The 16495-nt window shown below is 35.7% G+C and overlaps 2 protein-coding genes across 2 annotated transcripts in view; both read right to left on the bottom strand.

The window, feature by feature from the left end:
• Positions 1 to 552: 552 nt before the first annotated feature.
• LOC306849550 (uncharacterized protein) lies at positions 553 to 6320 on the bottom strand. The gene is made up of 9 exons (XM_079384668.1): positions 6208 to 6320; positions 5956 to 6013; positions 5692 to 5789; positions 4466 to 4573; positions 3750 to 3857; positions 3488 to 3556; positions 3296 to 3397; positions 2415 to 2940; positions 553 to 1298 (listed from the first exon to the last, which is right to left on the bottom strand). The coding sequence occupies exons 4-9, from the start codon at positions 4516 to 4518 to the stop codon at positions 828 to 830; spliced, it is 1329 nt and encodes a 442-aa protein (XP_079240794.1). The 5' UTR covers positions 4519 to 4573; positions 5692 to 5789; positions 5956 to 6013; positions 6208 to 6320; the 3' UTR covers positions 553 to 827.
• A 442-nt stretch (positions 6321 to 6762) lies between these two features.
• Positions 6763 to 16495, bottom strand: part of LOC306849340 (protein unc-119 homolog B) — a 34273-nt gene continuing 24540 nt past the window's right edge. The window contains exons 2-5 of the mRNA XM_079384290.1: positions 12552 to 12665; positions 11767 to 11875; positions 11228 to 11400; positions 6763 to 9662 (exon numbers count right to left, since the gene is read on the bottom strand). Of these exons, the coding sequence (XP_079240416.1) occupies positions 9550 to 9662; positions 11228 to 11400; positions 11767 to 11875; positions 12552 to 12665 (509 nt within the window). The 3' untranslated portion in view covers positions 6763 to 9549. The remainder of the gene's footprint in view (positions 9663 to 11227; positions 11401 to 11766; positions 11876 to 12551; positions 12666 to 16495) is intronic.

Below are 16495 nucleotides of genomic sequence, written 5' to 3'. Positions count from 1 at the left end.
CATGCGATATAGTGCCCGCCCTGGACGAGCCTGCTGAGTAAAGAAAACGCTGTACTATTCAAACATCAGTTATTATTTATTTACCCTTGCATTGCGTAAAAGCGGAAATCGGTTTCCTCCAGGCTGTGCGCGGCGCGTCAATCTGAAAGGAGGCGGGGTGGATTTATGAGCTTTCACTGAGAGCTTGAGGATCCAATGGCGTTACGAAGTTTTACTGACAAGCTCTTTTTAATGATTGGCATTGGTTAAACATTTTAAAACCCTCTGATTCAAAATAATAATGACGAATTATAATATGAAGTATGGATAATTTTTCACGGCACACCTGACTGGGTTAAGGCAGGGCCGACGAGTTACTGCTCCCACTTTCAATCACAGATTGCACGAAGCTCTGAGTAGGCTATTATTGTTTTCTTGTAAAATGTAATTAAGTAAAAGTAAGCTACAATAATTTGATTTTAACACAACTCACACAGATTCTCCAAAATAATACTTCTGTATAGTAGTAGAATTACTCAAATAATTTACACCTCTCCGACCTTAATTTTTTTTCTGATTTCCATCATATCAGACTGTTTATTATTAACAGATTAATTAGAGATTTTTTCCCAACGTGCAGATCTTAAAACTTTGTCTGAACTGTTAATACAGCACTTTCTTAAATCTGTTCAATTTTGAGATTTTATTGCAGATTATACCGTGTTAGTACAAAAATAGGACATATTAAACTATCCTGCAATACATCCTTAATTTGAAAATAAAATGTGTCTTAGCATCTATGAAATATGCACAGAGAGTGTATTACAATCGTAATAGTTCATTGACACTTAATAGTCCTCATCATAATCCTCATCCTCATCACTATCTTCCTCATCATCATAGTCTTCAGAGTATTTGTCATCATAGTCTTCATTATAATCGTCTATGTTGTCTTCCTCATCGTCGTAACTATCTTCCTTCTCCTCCTCCTCATCTGTGTACCCTTCTGCATCATTTAAAAAATCTTCATCCCCCTCCTCTTCCTCATAATTTTCTGCATCAGAATCTTTCTCATTGTAGTCTTCTTCATCATCATCATCATCTTCTTCCTCTCCAGAATGCTCTTCATCCTCATCACAATATCTTTCTTTCTTTGTATTTTTCTCCTTTAAATTGGAGAGGCTTTTTTTAAGCCCTGCAACATCTTGCTGTAGTTTAGAACACAAGAGGGCAAGACTACTAACATCGGTGTCTTTATTAACTTCAATCTCTGATGTGCAGACACGTAACGCAGATTCGGAGATACTCCTGACTTCCTCCTACAAAAAGAACAATGCATTTTTAATACAGTGTATGAAATTCAGAAAACATTTTGTTAAAAAAACAACAACAACAAAAACAGTGTGTAGGTTTGAATTAGTTTAAGTCAAACAACAAGATCAGTTTGTTTCTTCATCGGACCAGATTTGGAGAAATGTAGCATTATCACTTGCTCACCAATTGATCATCTCCAGTGAATGGGTGCCGTCATAAAACAGCTGATAAAAACAGCACAATAATCTACATGATTCCAGTCCATCAGTTAACATCTTGCAAAGTGAGACGTGTGTCTTTGTATAAATAATAATATTTGTATAAATAAACAAATCCATAATTATGTTGTTTTAACTTTAAACCATCCCTTCTGGTCCATGAATCCATAATATTGCTTCCTTCAGTGAAGTCCTTTCCCTGTTGTGCTTGCAATTCATACTCCACCCACATAATTGTTTAAAACTGTTTTGGACTGTTTGTGCTTGTAAACATTGTTTGATCCGTACATATTTATTTCCTGATTCAGACTAGATGACATTTTTTACTGAAGAAAGCATTATTATGGACTTTTTTAGCCAGAAGTTTAAAGTAAAAATGTCTCAGTGATCAATTTGTTTACAAACATGCCGCTTTTCATTTCAAAACACATTAATTGATGGACTGGAGTTGTGTGGATTACTTGTGATGTTTTTATCGGCTGTTTTGGATTCTCATTCTGACGGCACCCATTCACTGCAGAGGATGGGTGCAGTGCTAAAATTCTCCAATTCTGTGCTGATGAAGGCACAAACTTATGATCATCTTGGATGGCTTGAGAGGGAGTACATTTTCATTTATGGGTGAACTATTCCTTCAAGCATTTTCAAGCCACGCACCCCTCGGTGAATAGAGAAACAGAGCAGATGGACATTACATATTGTTACATAATGTTTTTTTGAAAGTATTATATTTTGTTATTATGCTTAAAATGTTTTAAAATATGAATCACTTATGTGCATCATACTTTTACGGGGGGTTGTTGTTTTTTTACACAAATTAGTTTGATATTAAAATATAATTGGCAGAGCCCTACTAATGATGCCTGCTTTAGTATATCACTTAATTTTAAGGTAATATCAAACCTCTATAACGTCTTGAGTTTTATCTGTCTGATGCTGTTGTCCACTGACAGTGCTGCTGAAGCTGTTATCTGTGTTCTGGTGCTGCTCTGAGGGTCTCGTCTTCATGTCTCCAGTCACATCTGACAGTGTGTGTTTCTGTAGTGCTGGTATTGTGTAATGTTGCCTGGCGTGAGTCTCACAGAGGGACACGTCACAGGTTGAACAACACTTCACAGCTTTTAAACTCTGCTCAGTGCAGAAATCGCAGGCCACATCTTCCAGTCCAGCATAAGATTGTGGTGGAAGTGCTGGACTGAAGCTTTCTTGCTGCAGGCTTTTAACCACCGCAGCCAGAGCTGCGTTTGTGTTCAGCACCGGACGTGTTTCTGATGGATTACCACACTGTGGACAGACATAATCTCCAGCACAATTGTCCCAGAATTCATTAATGCATCCTCTGCAGTAATTGTGTCCACACGAGATGGACACTGGATCCTTTAACATCGTTTTGCACACTGGACATTTTAAGTGTTGACTTGTCGTAAGTCTAGAAGTAACAAAATCAAAGTAACAGCCTGAAAACCAACATCTTTATGTTTTTGGCACTTTTACAAAAACAAACTGTCAAAAACACATATACATATGTGATATTATGGCCTTTGATTTTTTTTTACACTTGATCTATTTTTGCATGTGATTTTCCATAAAACAAACCTTAAGTTTTACTGAACATGGGCAAAATTAGCAATATTTAGTACTATTAATAAGATTAGTACTTTTAAACTATCCATTCACACTCACTCTATCTAAATGACACCTTTTGTGTTGTGTATTTTTTGTGGAGCATTCCAAGCATGACATTTCTTAATGATACATAAAGAGTAAATGTACAATAACTTCACCTTGAATCCAAGTGGACAGGTTCTTCAGTTTTGCAGGTAGCTGATGGTTCAGCTGACCAATCTGACCATAGAGACAGTGTAGGAGAAGGGGCTCTCTCTGATCTGTCAAAGTTTCAAACAGAAAAGAAAAGAGAATGCTATCTTAATGACTTCTGCCAATGTTTTAGATTAAAATATGACATATTTTGTTACCTTATCATGAATGTGTTGTTTATTAGGTTGTTTGTTGAAATGGTTATTGTTTCTCTTTCTTTTTTAATACTGAAAAAACAAATGAATTTTAAATAAATAACAAATAAACAAATACATTGTAATTTTCAACACTGTCTTACCACACATTAATTCATTAACTAAGCTATTGTATTACAAAATTGGGTAAAAAAAATGTGTTTATATTTGAATAAAATGAAACAAAATGAAACAAAAATATAAATAAAATTAAATTGAAATGCACCTTGTATCCAAAAGACAATCTTTGAAGTTGGTTGGTGGATCCATTGACCAATCTGTTCTTAAAGACATATAGCTGGGTGCAGGAGAAGCTGATCTTTCTGACTTTACTCTATAAAGAGACAATGCCATGTTAAACAATACCTAACAACTGTGATAAACATGCATATTACTGCAGTACTTTTTTAAGTACAGTTTTGGCACAGTTTTTCAGGTTGACGTTGGACATGACATCGGACAGATGTTGTATTTTGGATGAGAATGAAAATTGGGTTGACGTCAGTAATCAATTTGATGTGGACATAATGTTGGATTTTGGTTACACAACCTAAAAACAACAAACATCAACATCAGCTGACGTCGGCATTGGACATCAAATTAACATTGACGTTAGACGTTGAATTGACATTGAATTTTGTTCACCCAACGTCACAACTGAAATTGAACCAAATATCAATGTCTTATGACACTGTGTGCCTGTTGGGAATAGTTTAAGTTTGTCACCAAACAAAATATAATTGCCTTATATTTTTGTGTTCATCACTTGGTTCTTTGTTTAAGTGGATTATTACCACCTAGTTTTGTTTCATTGTTGGGAGTTCACATATGCTCTTTTTGGATTCACTTAAAGTCAATATTTGTGATGATAACAGAATAAAAGAGCTTGTTACAATATTGAATGTACAATTAATTATTTACTGAGAAAAAATAGAAATGTACCTTAAATCCAAACCAAATATTTCTTCGCTTTTGAAGTTAGTTGGTGGATCCATTGACAAATCTGACCTATAGCTGGGGGCAGGAGAATGGGCTCTCTCTGATTTTGTTCTGTGAAGACACAATGTCATCTCAAACTGAAGGTTACAGTTGTGGTAAATATAAATAAATATATCAAATTCCAACTAGAGAACTGGAATTTAAAAAAAAAAGATTGATGCACATGTGTAATAAAGTATATATATATATATATATATATATATATATATATATACATATATATGTATACTGTTGAAGTCAAAACCTTACATACACCTTTCAGAATCTGCAAAATGTTAATTATTTTACCAAAATAAGAGGGATCATACAAAATGCATGTTATTGTTTATTTAGTACTGACCTGAATAAGATATTTAACATAAAAGATGTTTACATATAGTCCACAAGAGAAAATAATAGTTGAATTTATAAAAATAACCCCGTTCAAAAGTTTACATACACTTGATTCTTAATACTGTGTTGTTACCTGAATGATCCACAGCTGTGTTTTTTTATTATTATTTAGTGATAGTTGTTCATGAGTCCCTTGTTTGTCCTGAACAGTTAAACTGCCTGCTGTTCTTCAGAAAAATCCTTCAGGTCCCACACATTCTTTGGTTTTCCAGCATTTTTGTGTATTTGAACCCTTTCCAACAACGACTGTATGATTTTGAGATCCATCTTTCCACACTGAGGACAACTGAGGGACTCATATGCAACTATTACAGAAGGTTCAAACGCTCACTGATGCTCCAGAAGGAAAAGCCATGCATTAAGAGCCTTTTTGAATTTGAAGATCAAGGTAAATTTAACTTAATTTGTCTTCTGGAAAACATGTAAGTATCTTCTGAAGCTTCTGAAGGGCAGTACTAAATTAAAAAATATTATTAGGCAAAACAAGAAAAATTTACTTATTCATTCTGTTCAAAAGTTTTCCACACCAAAAAATAAATAAATAAAAAAATTGTCTTGACAAAAGGGCGCTTTGGGCATCAAGGGGAAAAAGGGCAGGTGCTCAAGAAACTCTTTGGCACTATCCTTCATCATCAATACGTTTTTAATCACTTCAAATATAATTATATTTAGTAAGACCACTTTTTTCTTTTATGTATTTTAATATAGGACCCAGGTACAAATTTGTCCCCAAAATCTGTCTGAGCAGGCACACACAAAGACAAATAAAGATTTACCTTTTATTTTTGTGTTCATCATGATTTTGCTGAGGTCTGTGTGTTCATGTATTGTGGATGTGAAGTCGGGTGATTCTGATCTCTTTCTTTTCGATTCGCTGCAAATAAATATGTTTGTGCTTAAATAATTTAAAATAATTACCATTTCATATATTAACGAAACCATTTTCAATTAAACGTAGGTCTAATACATCGTTTGCTTCAAATGTTACAGAACTCAGGAAGGTCATGACACCTCAAAACAATAAAATAGGTAAACTGCACCTTTCAGGCTCTTCCTTCAGACTCATTTTGTCTAATAAGGTTAGACAAAATATAAGCACTGTAAGAAAGAGAAACAATTATATGGCAGTAAATTTGAACACCTAACCCATCCGTGTAGTACAAATGACACCTTAGTTTCTATATACAGAAATCGAAACTAAAGTTTAGTGGCTTTCGTTGTCGCAAAACTTTAAATGATTAAATATTTCTGGTTGAAAAAAGTAGAAGAAAATTGAAAGAAAAAGTGGATACCTATACAAAGAATATAGCAACACTGGATTAAATCCTCCAATTGTATTTTCTCACTCCTTGTCCTCCAGTACTTCCTGTTAAACCTTGTTTGAGATAAAACGCCCCCCCCCCCCGTTACGCAATAACAAGGTGCTATAACCTTATATTTTTTTGCTACCTACATAGTACATCCCTGCATCTATTTATATTCTATCATCTATAGCACAACTGTACATACAATTATTTGTTTTGAATTAGTTTACTTTTTTTGTTTTATTTACATTTACATATGTGTATTTTTTATCCTCATCTTATTTTTATTGTCTGTGTCGTTGTCTCTGTGAACTGGAAGCTTATGACACTCCTTGTATGCGCAAGCATATGACAATAAAAGCTCTTTCTGATTCTGATGAATGGATCCATCCATTTCTCCAAACCGCTTGTCCAGTAGGGGGGTCACAAGAAAAGCTGCAGGCTTGCATCGTCTCTGGCTGTGACTCAAGCAGCTTGGCTGCCACCTTGCGGTACAATAATGGATTTTACTCTAAATTTAAAAGCAATTAATTGAACAGTTTTCCTTTATAAAATGTATTTTTATTTCTCTGATCAAAATCCCTCTGCCACATATGAACAGAATTCCTATTTTATACAGTATAATACAATGTCTACAATTCTGAAGAGAGTGGGCCTTTGAGCGCGACATTGTCACCTCAAATTACTGCAACATATAAATTACAGACTTAAGACTAGACTAGCCACATGGATTCAATTAATATGACATGTGGCTAGTCTAGCTGGATAAGATTGTTATTTTTCGTCTTAAATTGCAATTGATCTTGGCAACATCATAGAGATCTCAGATCACCAGTATTACATCATTCAGTAACAGCATTAATTGTACATGTAGAAATTTACTTTAGATGAATATTTCATGTAAACAATCTAAAAGCCATCAGTATCACTCATGCTTGCCATTAATTAAAAGGTTTCCTTGAGGTTTAATGTACCTACTATTCACCTTGTTATCTCTTGTACAAACAAGTTCAACAATGCTGTGTTAAAGAACGTCATATTATGAAATCTTTCATTGTAAGAGTCCTGATACAGGCTTCATTAGATGGAAAACCAATCTGACATGAGAAATGGCTAAATAAAAAGACAAATGTATTCCAGTTGACATATTACACAACAAATGTAAAGCATGAGCAGCATTACTAAAGTAACTCCTATGACTAAATCCACACATTAGTGTCCATGATATATAAGAAACCACCAAAGATGTGCAGATCACATCCTTGTGGTGACAAAACAATATAAAGACATGTTATTACGTATCTCAGCAAGGGATTAATCATAAATTGAGGAAGAAAATTAATAGGAATAAAACCAAATATTTCATCTTGTGTGCAGTTTGTAGTAAAACTAATTATATAGTCGTGGTAAATTACAGCATGTCAACACACAGATGGTACATAGACCTATGTAAACTGCACAAGTAAGGCATTAGACAGACATGCAACCACAAATACTTCACAAACATTGGTCCTTTAATCTCATATTAAACCTTTTCTTTCTTAAGGACACTTAAGATTATAAGCAAGTCACCGTTCATCTGAGAACTGACTTGTTTGTGAATGGATTGAGAGTTGAGGACTGACTTTCAATGAATAACAATGGGTGTTTAGCAACTGTAACATGATTTGCTTTGATCATAAGCTAATCAAATCAAGGTAATATTGATTAAATATGTAAAGTTAGAGGTCTTTAAAGGTCTTTTCAATTTTTGTTTCTCAACCCATCGCTTTGCCTAATTCCCAACCGCTATTAAGCATCATGTTGAATTAGATCAAAGGTAAACATCAAAGCTCTAATAGAGGCTAAACAGCTTGAAAGGTGCACATGGACACCATGTCGGGAATCCCAACCCTCTCTGTGTGAGACACGAGTGAAAACAGGGTTTCTGTATGCACAGCTGAGTCTGACATCGAAAGCCCTCGTACATGACAAAGACAGATGCCCCGTGAACCCCACAGTGCTTACGGCCAAATCTATTCCAGATCCCTACAGGACTGACACTACATACCTACAAAAGTCCAATCATTTTTGTCAGATAAAGGCTTGACATTAAAATCAGACAAAAAATAAAAGAACTCCAAGAGAATTACTAATTAACGGCCACATTCTTGAACTCAGGGTCAGTTTAGGGTTCAATATTTTGGGGTCAGTAAGATTTTAATAAGAAATTAATACTTTAAGCAAGGATGCATTAAATTGATCAAAAGTGACTAAAGACATTGTTACAAAAAAAGTAGCCTATTTTAAATAAGTGCTGCTCTTTTCTATTCATCTGTGCATCACAAAAATATTAGGCAGCACAACGGTTTACAAAAATGATAAGAAATGTTTCATGAGCAGCAAATCAGCATATTAGAATGATTTCTGAAGGATCATGTGACACTGAAGACTGGAGTAATGATGCTGAAAATTCAGTTTTGCCATCGCAGGAATAAGTTACATTATAAAATACATTAAAATAGAAAATAGTTAATTTAAATTGTAATAATATTTAACAATATTACTGTTTTTACTGTATTTTTGATCAAATAAATGCAGCCTTGATGAACATAAAAGACTTAAAAATATTACTGAACCCAAAGTTTTGAATGGTAGTGTGGTTAAACAAAATGCAAATTATCAACAGTTATATGGTTATGGTCACACATAAAAAAAACAAACAGATCACATCCTCTTTAACTCGACATACTAACCCTGATCACATGTCTGAAAGTATTGCAAAAGCATTGGTTCTGATAAACTATACCACAACATCTGTGCATCACTTTAATGATCAACAATTACTGCAAATCTGTGCAAAACCCCTCTTTTTGTTTAATAACCAAAAATATATGTTGCAGGATTGCTTCAATTTAGCACATTTAGAAAGACCCCATTTAGATATTCAAGATATAATTTGTTAACACAACTTCAGAGTTTTAAAAATCTGACAAAACAGGAAAAACGGTGGTGGGTGCAGAAGAGAACAAAGGTTACAGAACTCCTATTGTAGTCGCCCTAAAGCAGGATGACAGGACAATTCTTCAGTTCCGGCTAGTCAAGTGTGGCGGAGGAGAAAGGCTCTGCTTTTTTGGCCAAACACACAAGTAGTGCGTGCAGTCTATGGAATGCAGGAACTTCACTGAAGGATGGTCATTTCCATTTGGGTGGGTCAACGGTGCCAGATCGTCATGCTGGTGACTACACCGTGTGTAGCTGGTAGTAAGGGGCGTTCCTGTTTTCGCATTCCAAGCAAAACCACACGGTCACTCCAACAAACAATCGTCAGGTTTCCTGCTGAAAGAGGCACTACTGGCCCCCGTTGTAAGCGTAGTCTGCTTTGTTGTGCATGATGAGTTTGTTGTCCACAAAGTAGAAGCTGTCTGATCTAGTCTCATACGGGTGCTCAATCATCAATCGAACTGCAGGAGACATAGAAACGACACAACAGAGAGCGTTACACAGCACTTTAACAAATGAACAGTCATGTAACACGCTCTCCTCTATCTGAGCACTGGTAAGAGAGTGAGGTCTGAAATTTGATACAAGCCTGACAAGACGAGTGAGATGTCAGAAAGAGTTAGGTCAATATGTTACTAGCAAGGCAATTGGTTACTCTTATGTGCCAAATTTCCTCTCTCAGCATTTGAGGGGGGGGGTGCTAATAAGTAATTTTCTCAGATTAGAGTATAATTGTTATATTATTATTTATAAATAATTATTATAATACAAACAATAATTTACAATTATAAATTGTGTTGTATTAATTATACAGTAATATTACAGATTATACTGTCAACCCTTCCTAATGTACACTACAAAAAAAACAATGATTTTCTTACACCGTATATTTGTCTTTTTTATACAATAAAAATATCTAAAAAAAAAAATAATTCAATATATATTTACTTCAGGAGCAAAATGATTTAAAATATTAAGTCTTGTTTTCAAAAAAATAAAAAGTCAAAATTAAGTGAGTTTCTACTTGGAAACAAATATTTGTCAGTAGGGTATAGAAAAGTTAATTTTTCTTTGCAATGAATGATTTTTATATATTTGTACTGGAAAGCAAGATAAAAATACTGAATGAGAAAATCCTCTTAAATTAATTGAAAGCAAACCCCCTTTGACAGTCTTTGCCAGGATGCTCTTGTAAAAGAGATTTTTCATCTCAGTGTGCATTTCCTGGTAAAAGAAAAATTAAGAGAAAATAAAAAAAATATATACTTTATATTAATTAATGAAGTATACAGTGTTTAAAAATCTATAAAACAAATTATACTTAAAACAACAAAAAAAATATCTGTCAGTGGGGTAGCAAAAATAAACCCGTTTAAAAAAAATATACAGTCATGGACAAAAATATCGGCACCCTTGGTAAATATGATCAAAGGCGGCTGTGAAAATGAATCTGCATTGTTAAGCCTTTTGAGCTTTTATTAAACAAAAATTCACAAAAATCTAACCTTTCATTGGATAATAAGAAATTAAAATGGGGGGAAATATCATTATGAAATAAATGTTTTTCTCTAATAAAACACAATTAATGGCACCCTTTTATTCAATACTTTTTGAAACCTCCATTTGCCAATTTAACAGCTCTAAATATTCTCCTAAAATGCCTGATGAGGTTAGAGAACACCTGACAAGAGATCAGAGACCATTCCTTCATCCAGAATCTCTCCAGATCATTCAGATTCCCAGCTCCATGTTGGTGCTTCTTCTCTTCAGTTCACCTCACTCATTTTCTACAGGGTTCAGGTCAGAGGACTGGAATGGCCATAGCAGAAGCTTGGTTTTGTGCTCAGTGACTTATTTTTGTGTTGTTTTTGAGGTTTGTGTTTGGATTATTGTACGGTTGGAAGATCCAAACAAGATCCATTATAAGATTTCTACCAGAGTCAGTCACTTATTGATTTTATTGAAAGAACTGTTATAATCATTAAAAGACTATTTAGTTAGTTCAAATAGTAACCAGAACACTCACTGAGGTCATCTGGGAGCTGAGGAAACTCGTAAATGTGTTCACACGTGTTCCGGCTGTTCGGGATACAGAAGCCAAAGTCAAAGTCGAAACTCTTCAGGAGGCGGTCTTGAAAATAATGCCTCTCAATCATTCTGAAATTGGTAACAGGTCGATCGCCAACTGTGAACTCCACCCTGAAAGAGTGTGAACGAAGAAAAGAGACATTACTCTGCATACTAAAAACCATTCAGTTCAGTTGGTCTGTAACTAAACAAGAGCTTTATGATGTTCAATAATACTGAATTTAAAAGACAATATGACAGTCATCTACACAGACTGAAGTCTGCTCATGTTTACAGCAAAACTGAAGGAATTAGAGGCCAAATCATGATTTATTCATGATTTCTGTGGGATTTGGCTATAACATTGCTCAAGTGTTGCAGCAGACGACACAAGCTCCTTTGTTTCAAAACATGAGAGCTGGTCAACTGAATTTCAGACTCACCAAGGTTTGTTTACACAGCAGATTGCACATGGCCGTGCTTGTTAGAGAGACTTACGTGGCACCGACTGTGCGTAACTTAAGGAACGCAGGTGTGAACTGGTAACGAACGAAGCGCCCGGCACTGGTGTCAACCTCTCCGTTTTCCTCATCCTCCTCATCAAGGTCTGAATGTAACAGTTTGAGAGGGAATATAAGAGTCAGGGTTATTATCATTAACTGAAAGTAAAACCATTAAAAAATAAACATTAACTGAAAAAAGGCTACATTTTTCATTTGTTTAGTGTAAGTACTACAATAACTAAAACCGAATGAACTAAAGCCAAACACGAAAACTTTAAAAAATATATTTCAAAAAGTCAAAACCAGATATCAGACATTTGAATATGGCTCAGAGGATCAGAAAGGCAAATCTAGCATGCAGAGCAAAACCACAGCTATATATTCACTATAGAAATTTCCATAAATATGACGTGATAAAACTCCCTCATATATTAACAGTTCCATGACAGTAGAAGCCTCTAATATATTTCATTCAGTTGCCATGCAATGAAATGATTGGATTAGTTCAGCATACATCAGCAGAGAAGATCGACATTCTGACTAATAATTATGACTTAAAATGAAAAAAAAATGTTTTAAATAAACAAACATACATGGATAAATCGCTCAAGATATATAAGACCTATAACATGCATTTACAAAATAGCAGGATTTTGTTGGACTGCGTGGTCTTTCAGTTTGCATTTCACATGCTAAAAGCAAATAAAGTTAGTCACGATAAAGAACCATGGTGTGATATTGTTTATTAGTTTAACTTGAAGACAAAGAAAGGAAACATACCACACTGTGGCGGTTTGGCAATCTCAAAAAGCACAGTCCCGGTCTCCAGGTCTCTGATCTTAAAGCGTGTGAAGTCAATGTTGTAGATGTTGTCCTCTGGTTTACACAAATAGTCTGTGGAGGGAAAATGCATCATGTACTTCAATAATAGGAGCATAGGGAGGAATATAGTATATAGTAGTTATTTATCTCAGGAGGAGACTGGATCAGAATAAACACAAGAAAGCTATGTAGCAATACTCTCAGACTGCTAAACAAACTTTGTTTGTTTGCTATGGTTAAAATAGACATTAAGACAAAGTGCTCTCTGGAAACTCATTAAAATGCGTTGCATGCATTGGGCCTGTATAAAGTAAACATAGCGGGGTTAAGTTGGTTTTGTTTTCGATATTCGTGACACATTCAGAGATAAACGGCAATAACTCCAAATCGACTTGCCATAAAACAATCTAAACAGTGTGACCACCAAAAGAGCAAAGCTGATCATGTTTCACAGCCTTCTTTTTCAAAATTTTCGGTCGATGTAATAAGCACTGCCCCGCACAAGCAGTCGCAATGTGCATTAAACCGGGAGAGCTCACTCTCCGCGGTGCTTTCAGTAAGGGACCGAGGGGAAAGTGCAAGTTTTCTTCGTTTTTTGCTATAGCTCAGTGGGCGGTGTTTTTGTAATAGCTTTTTAGTTAAAGGACCTAGAGACATGAGACCAATGTCCATCAATAGAGGGGGACAGTGGGCATTTTTCACAACCTTCCATTTTACCCCTACTGGTAGAAAAGGGAATTGCATGTCCAAAATTAACTTTCTTTTTGTAATAACTTTCGTCATCACGAAGATAGAGACATGAGACCAATGTCAGTCAATAGAGGGGGACAGTGAACATCTTTCACAACCTTCCATTTTACCCCTACTGGTAGAAAAAGGAATTGCATGTCCAAAATTAATAAACTTTTTGTAATAACTTTCGTCAGCAGGAAGATAGAGACATGAGACCAGTGTCCATCAATAGAGGGGGACAGTGGACATCTTTCACAACCTTCCATTTTACCCCTACTGGTAGAAAAAGGAATTGCATGTCCAAAATTAATAAGCTTTTTGTAATAACTTTCAGCAGAAAGATAGAGACATGAGACCAGTGTCCATCAATAGAGGGGGACAGTGGACATTTTTCACAACCTTTGTTCTTACCCCTACTGGTAGAAAAAGGAATTGCATGTCCAAAATTAATATACTTTTTGTAATAACTTTCGTCAGCAGGAAGATAGAGACATGAGACCAGTGTCCATCAATAGAGGGGGGCAGTGGACATTTTTCACAACCTTTCTTCTTACCCCTACTGGTAGAAAAGGGAATTGCATGTCCAAAATTCTTCTTTTTGTAATAACTTTCCTCAGCAAGAAGACAGAGACATGAGACCAATGTCAGTCAATAGAGGGGGACAGTGAACATCTTTCACAACCTTCCATTTTACCCCTACTGGTAGAAAAGGGAATTGCATGTCCAAAATTAACTTTCTTTTTGTAATAACTTTCGTCATCACGAAGATAGAGACATGAGACCAATGTCAGTCAATAGAGGGGGACAGTGAACATCTTTCACAACCTTCCATTTTACCCCTACTGGTAGAAAAGGGAATTGCATGTCCAAAATTAACTTTCTTTTTGTAATAACTTTCGTCATCACGAAGATAGAGACATGAGACCAGTGTCCATCAATAGAGGGGGACAGTGAACATCTTTCACAACCTTCCATTTTACCCCTACTGGTAGAAAAGGGAATTGCATGTCCAAAATTAACTTTCTTTTTGTAATAACTTTCGTCAGCAGGAAGATAGAGACATAAGACCAGTGTCCATCAATAGAGGGCGACAGTGGACATTTTTCACAACCTTTCTTCTTACCCCTACTGGTAGAAAAGGGAATTGCATGTCCAAAATTATTCTTCTTTTTGTAATAACTTTCATCAGCAGGAAGATAGAGACATAAGACCAGTGTCCATCAATAGAGGGGGACAGTGGACATCTTTCACAACCTTCCATTTTACCCCTACTGGTAGAAAAGGGAATTGCATGTCCAAAATTAACTTTCTTTTTGTAATAACTTTCGTCATCACGAAGATAGAGACATAAGACCAGTGTCCATCAATAGAGGGCGACAGTGGGCATCTTTCACAACCTTCCAATTTACCCCTACTGGTAGAAAAGGGAATTGCATGTCCAAAATTAACTTTCTTTTTGTAATAACTTTCGTCATCACGAAGATAGAGACATGAGACCAATGTCAGTCAATAGAGGGGGACAGTGAACATCTTTCACAACCTTCCATTTTACCCCTACTGGTAGAAAAGGGAATTGCATGTCCAAAATTAACTTTCTTTTTGTAATAACTTTCGTCATCACGAAGATAGAGACATGAGACCAGTGTCCATCAATAGAGGGGGACAGTGAACATCTTTCACAACCTTCCATTTTACCCCTACTGGTAGAAAAGGGAATTACATGTCCAAAATTAACTTTCTTTTTGTAATAACTTTCGTCAGCAGGAAGATAGAGACATAAGACCAGTGTCCATCAATAGAGGGCGACAGTGGACATTTTTCACAACCTTTCTTCTTACCCCTACTGGTAGAAAAGGGAATTGCATGTCCAAAATTATTCTTCTTTTTGTAATAACTTTCATCAGCAGGAAGATAGAGACATAAGACCAGTGTCCATCAATAGAGGGCGACAGTGGGCATCTTTCACAACCTTCCATTTTACCCCTACTGGTAGAAAAGGGAATTGCATGTCCAAAATTAACATTCTTTTTGTAATAACTTTCATCAGCAGGAAGATAGAGACATAAGACCAGTGTCCATCAATAGAGGGCGACAGTGGACATTTTTCACAACCTTTCTTCTTACCCCTACTGGTAGAAAAGGGAATTGCATGTCCAAAATTATTCTTCTTTTTGTAATAACTTTCATCAGCAGGAAGATAGAGACATAAGACCAGTGTCCATCAATAGAGGGCGACAGTGGGCATCTTTCACAACCTTCCAATTTACCCCTACTGGTAGAAAAGGGAATTGCATGTCCAAAATTAACTTTCTTTTTGTAATAACTTTCGTCATCACGAAGATAGAGACATGAGACCAATGTCAGTCAATAGAGGGGGACAGTGAACATCTTTCACAACCTTCCATTTTACCCCTACTGGTAGAAAAGGGAATTACATGTCCAAAATTAACTTTCTTTTTGTAATAACTTTCGTCAGCAGGAAGATAGAGACATAAGACCAGTGTCCATCAATAGAGGGCGACAGTGGACATTTTTCACAACCTTTCTTCTTACCCCTACTGGTAGAAAAGGGAATTGCATGTCCAAAATTATTCTTCTTTTTGTAATAACTTTCCTCAGCAAGAAGACAGAGACATGAGACCAATGTCAGTCAATAGAGTGGGACAGTGAACATCTTTCACAACCTTCCATTTTACCCCTACTGGTAGAAAAGGGAATTGCATGTCCAAAATTAACTTTCTTTTTGTAATAACTTTCGTCAGCAGGAAGATAGAGACATAAGACCAGTGTCCATCAATAGAGGGCGACAGTGGACATTTTTCACAACCTTTCTTCTTACCCCTACTGGTAGAAAAGGGAATTGCATGTCCAAAATTAACTTTCTTTTTGTAATAACTTTCATCAGCAGGAAGATAGAGACATAAGACCAGTGTCCATCAATAGAGGGGGACAGTGAACATCTTTCACAACCTTCCATTTTACCCCTACTGGTAGAAAAGGGAATTGCATGTCCAAAATTAACTTTCTTTTTGTAATAACTTTCGTCAGCAGGAAGATAGAGACATAAGACCAGTGTCCATCAATAGAGGGCGACAGTGGACATTTTTCACAACCTTTCTTCTTACCCCTACTGGTAGAAAAGGGAATTGCATGTCCAAAATTAACTTTCT

This window comes from Barbus barbus (assembly GCF_936440315.1).
Source record: "Barbus barbus genome assembly, chromosome: 29".
In the NCBI taxonomy this organism is placed as follows: domain Eukaryota; kingdom Metazoa; phylum Chordata; class Actinopteri; order Cypriniformes; family Cyprinidae; genus Barbus; species Barbus barbus.
The sequence above is the reverse complement of the archived record's forward strand: the minus strand, read 5'-3'. Positions and strand labels throughout refer to the sequence as shown.

What these genes read in the sequence shown, in the direction of transcription:
- LOC306849550 (XM_079384668.1), bottom strand. Translation starts at nt 4,518, where the DNA reads ATGGATCCACCAACTAACTTCAAAAGCGAAGAAATATTTGGTTTGGAT. An exon ending in AACAACACATTCATGATAAG is followed by an intron (nt 3,398 to 3,487) that starts GTAACAAAATAT and finishes AAACTTTGACAG; the next exon opens with ATCAGAGAGAGCCCCTTCTC. An exon ending in CCTGTCCACTTGGATTCAAG is followed by an intron (nt 2,941 to 3,295) that starts GTGAAGTTATTG and finishes TGTTACTTCTAG; the next exon opens with ACTTACGACAAGTCAACACT.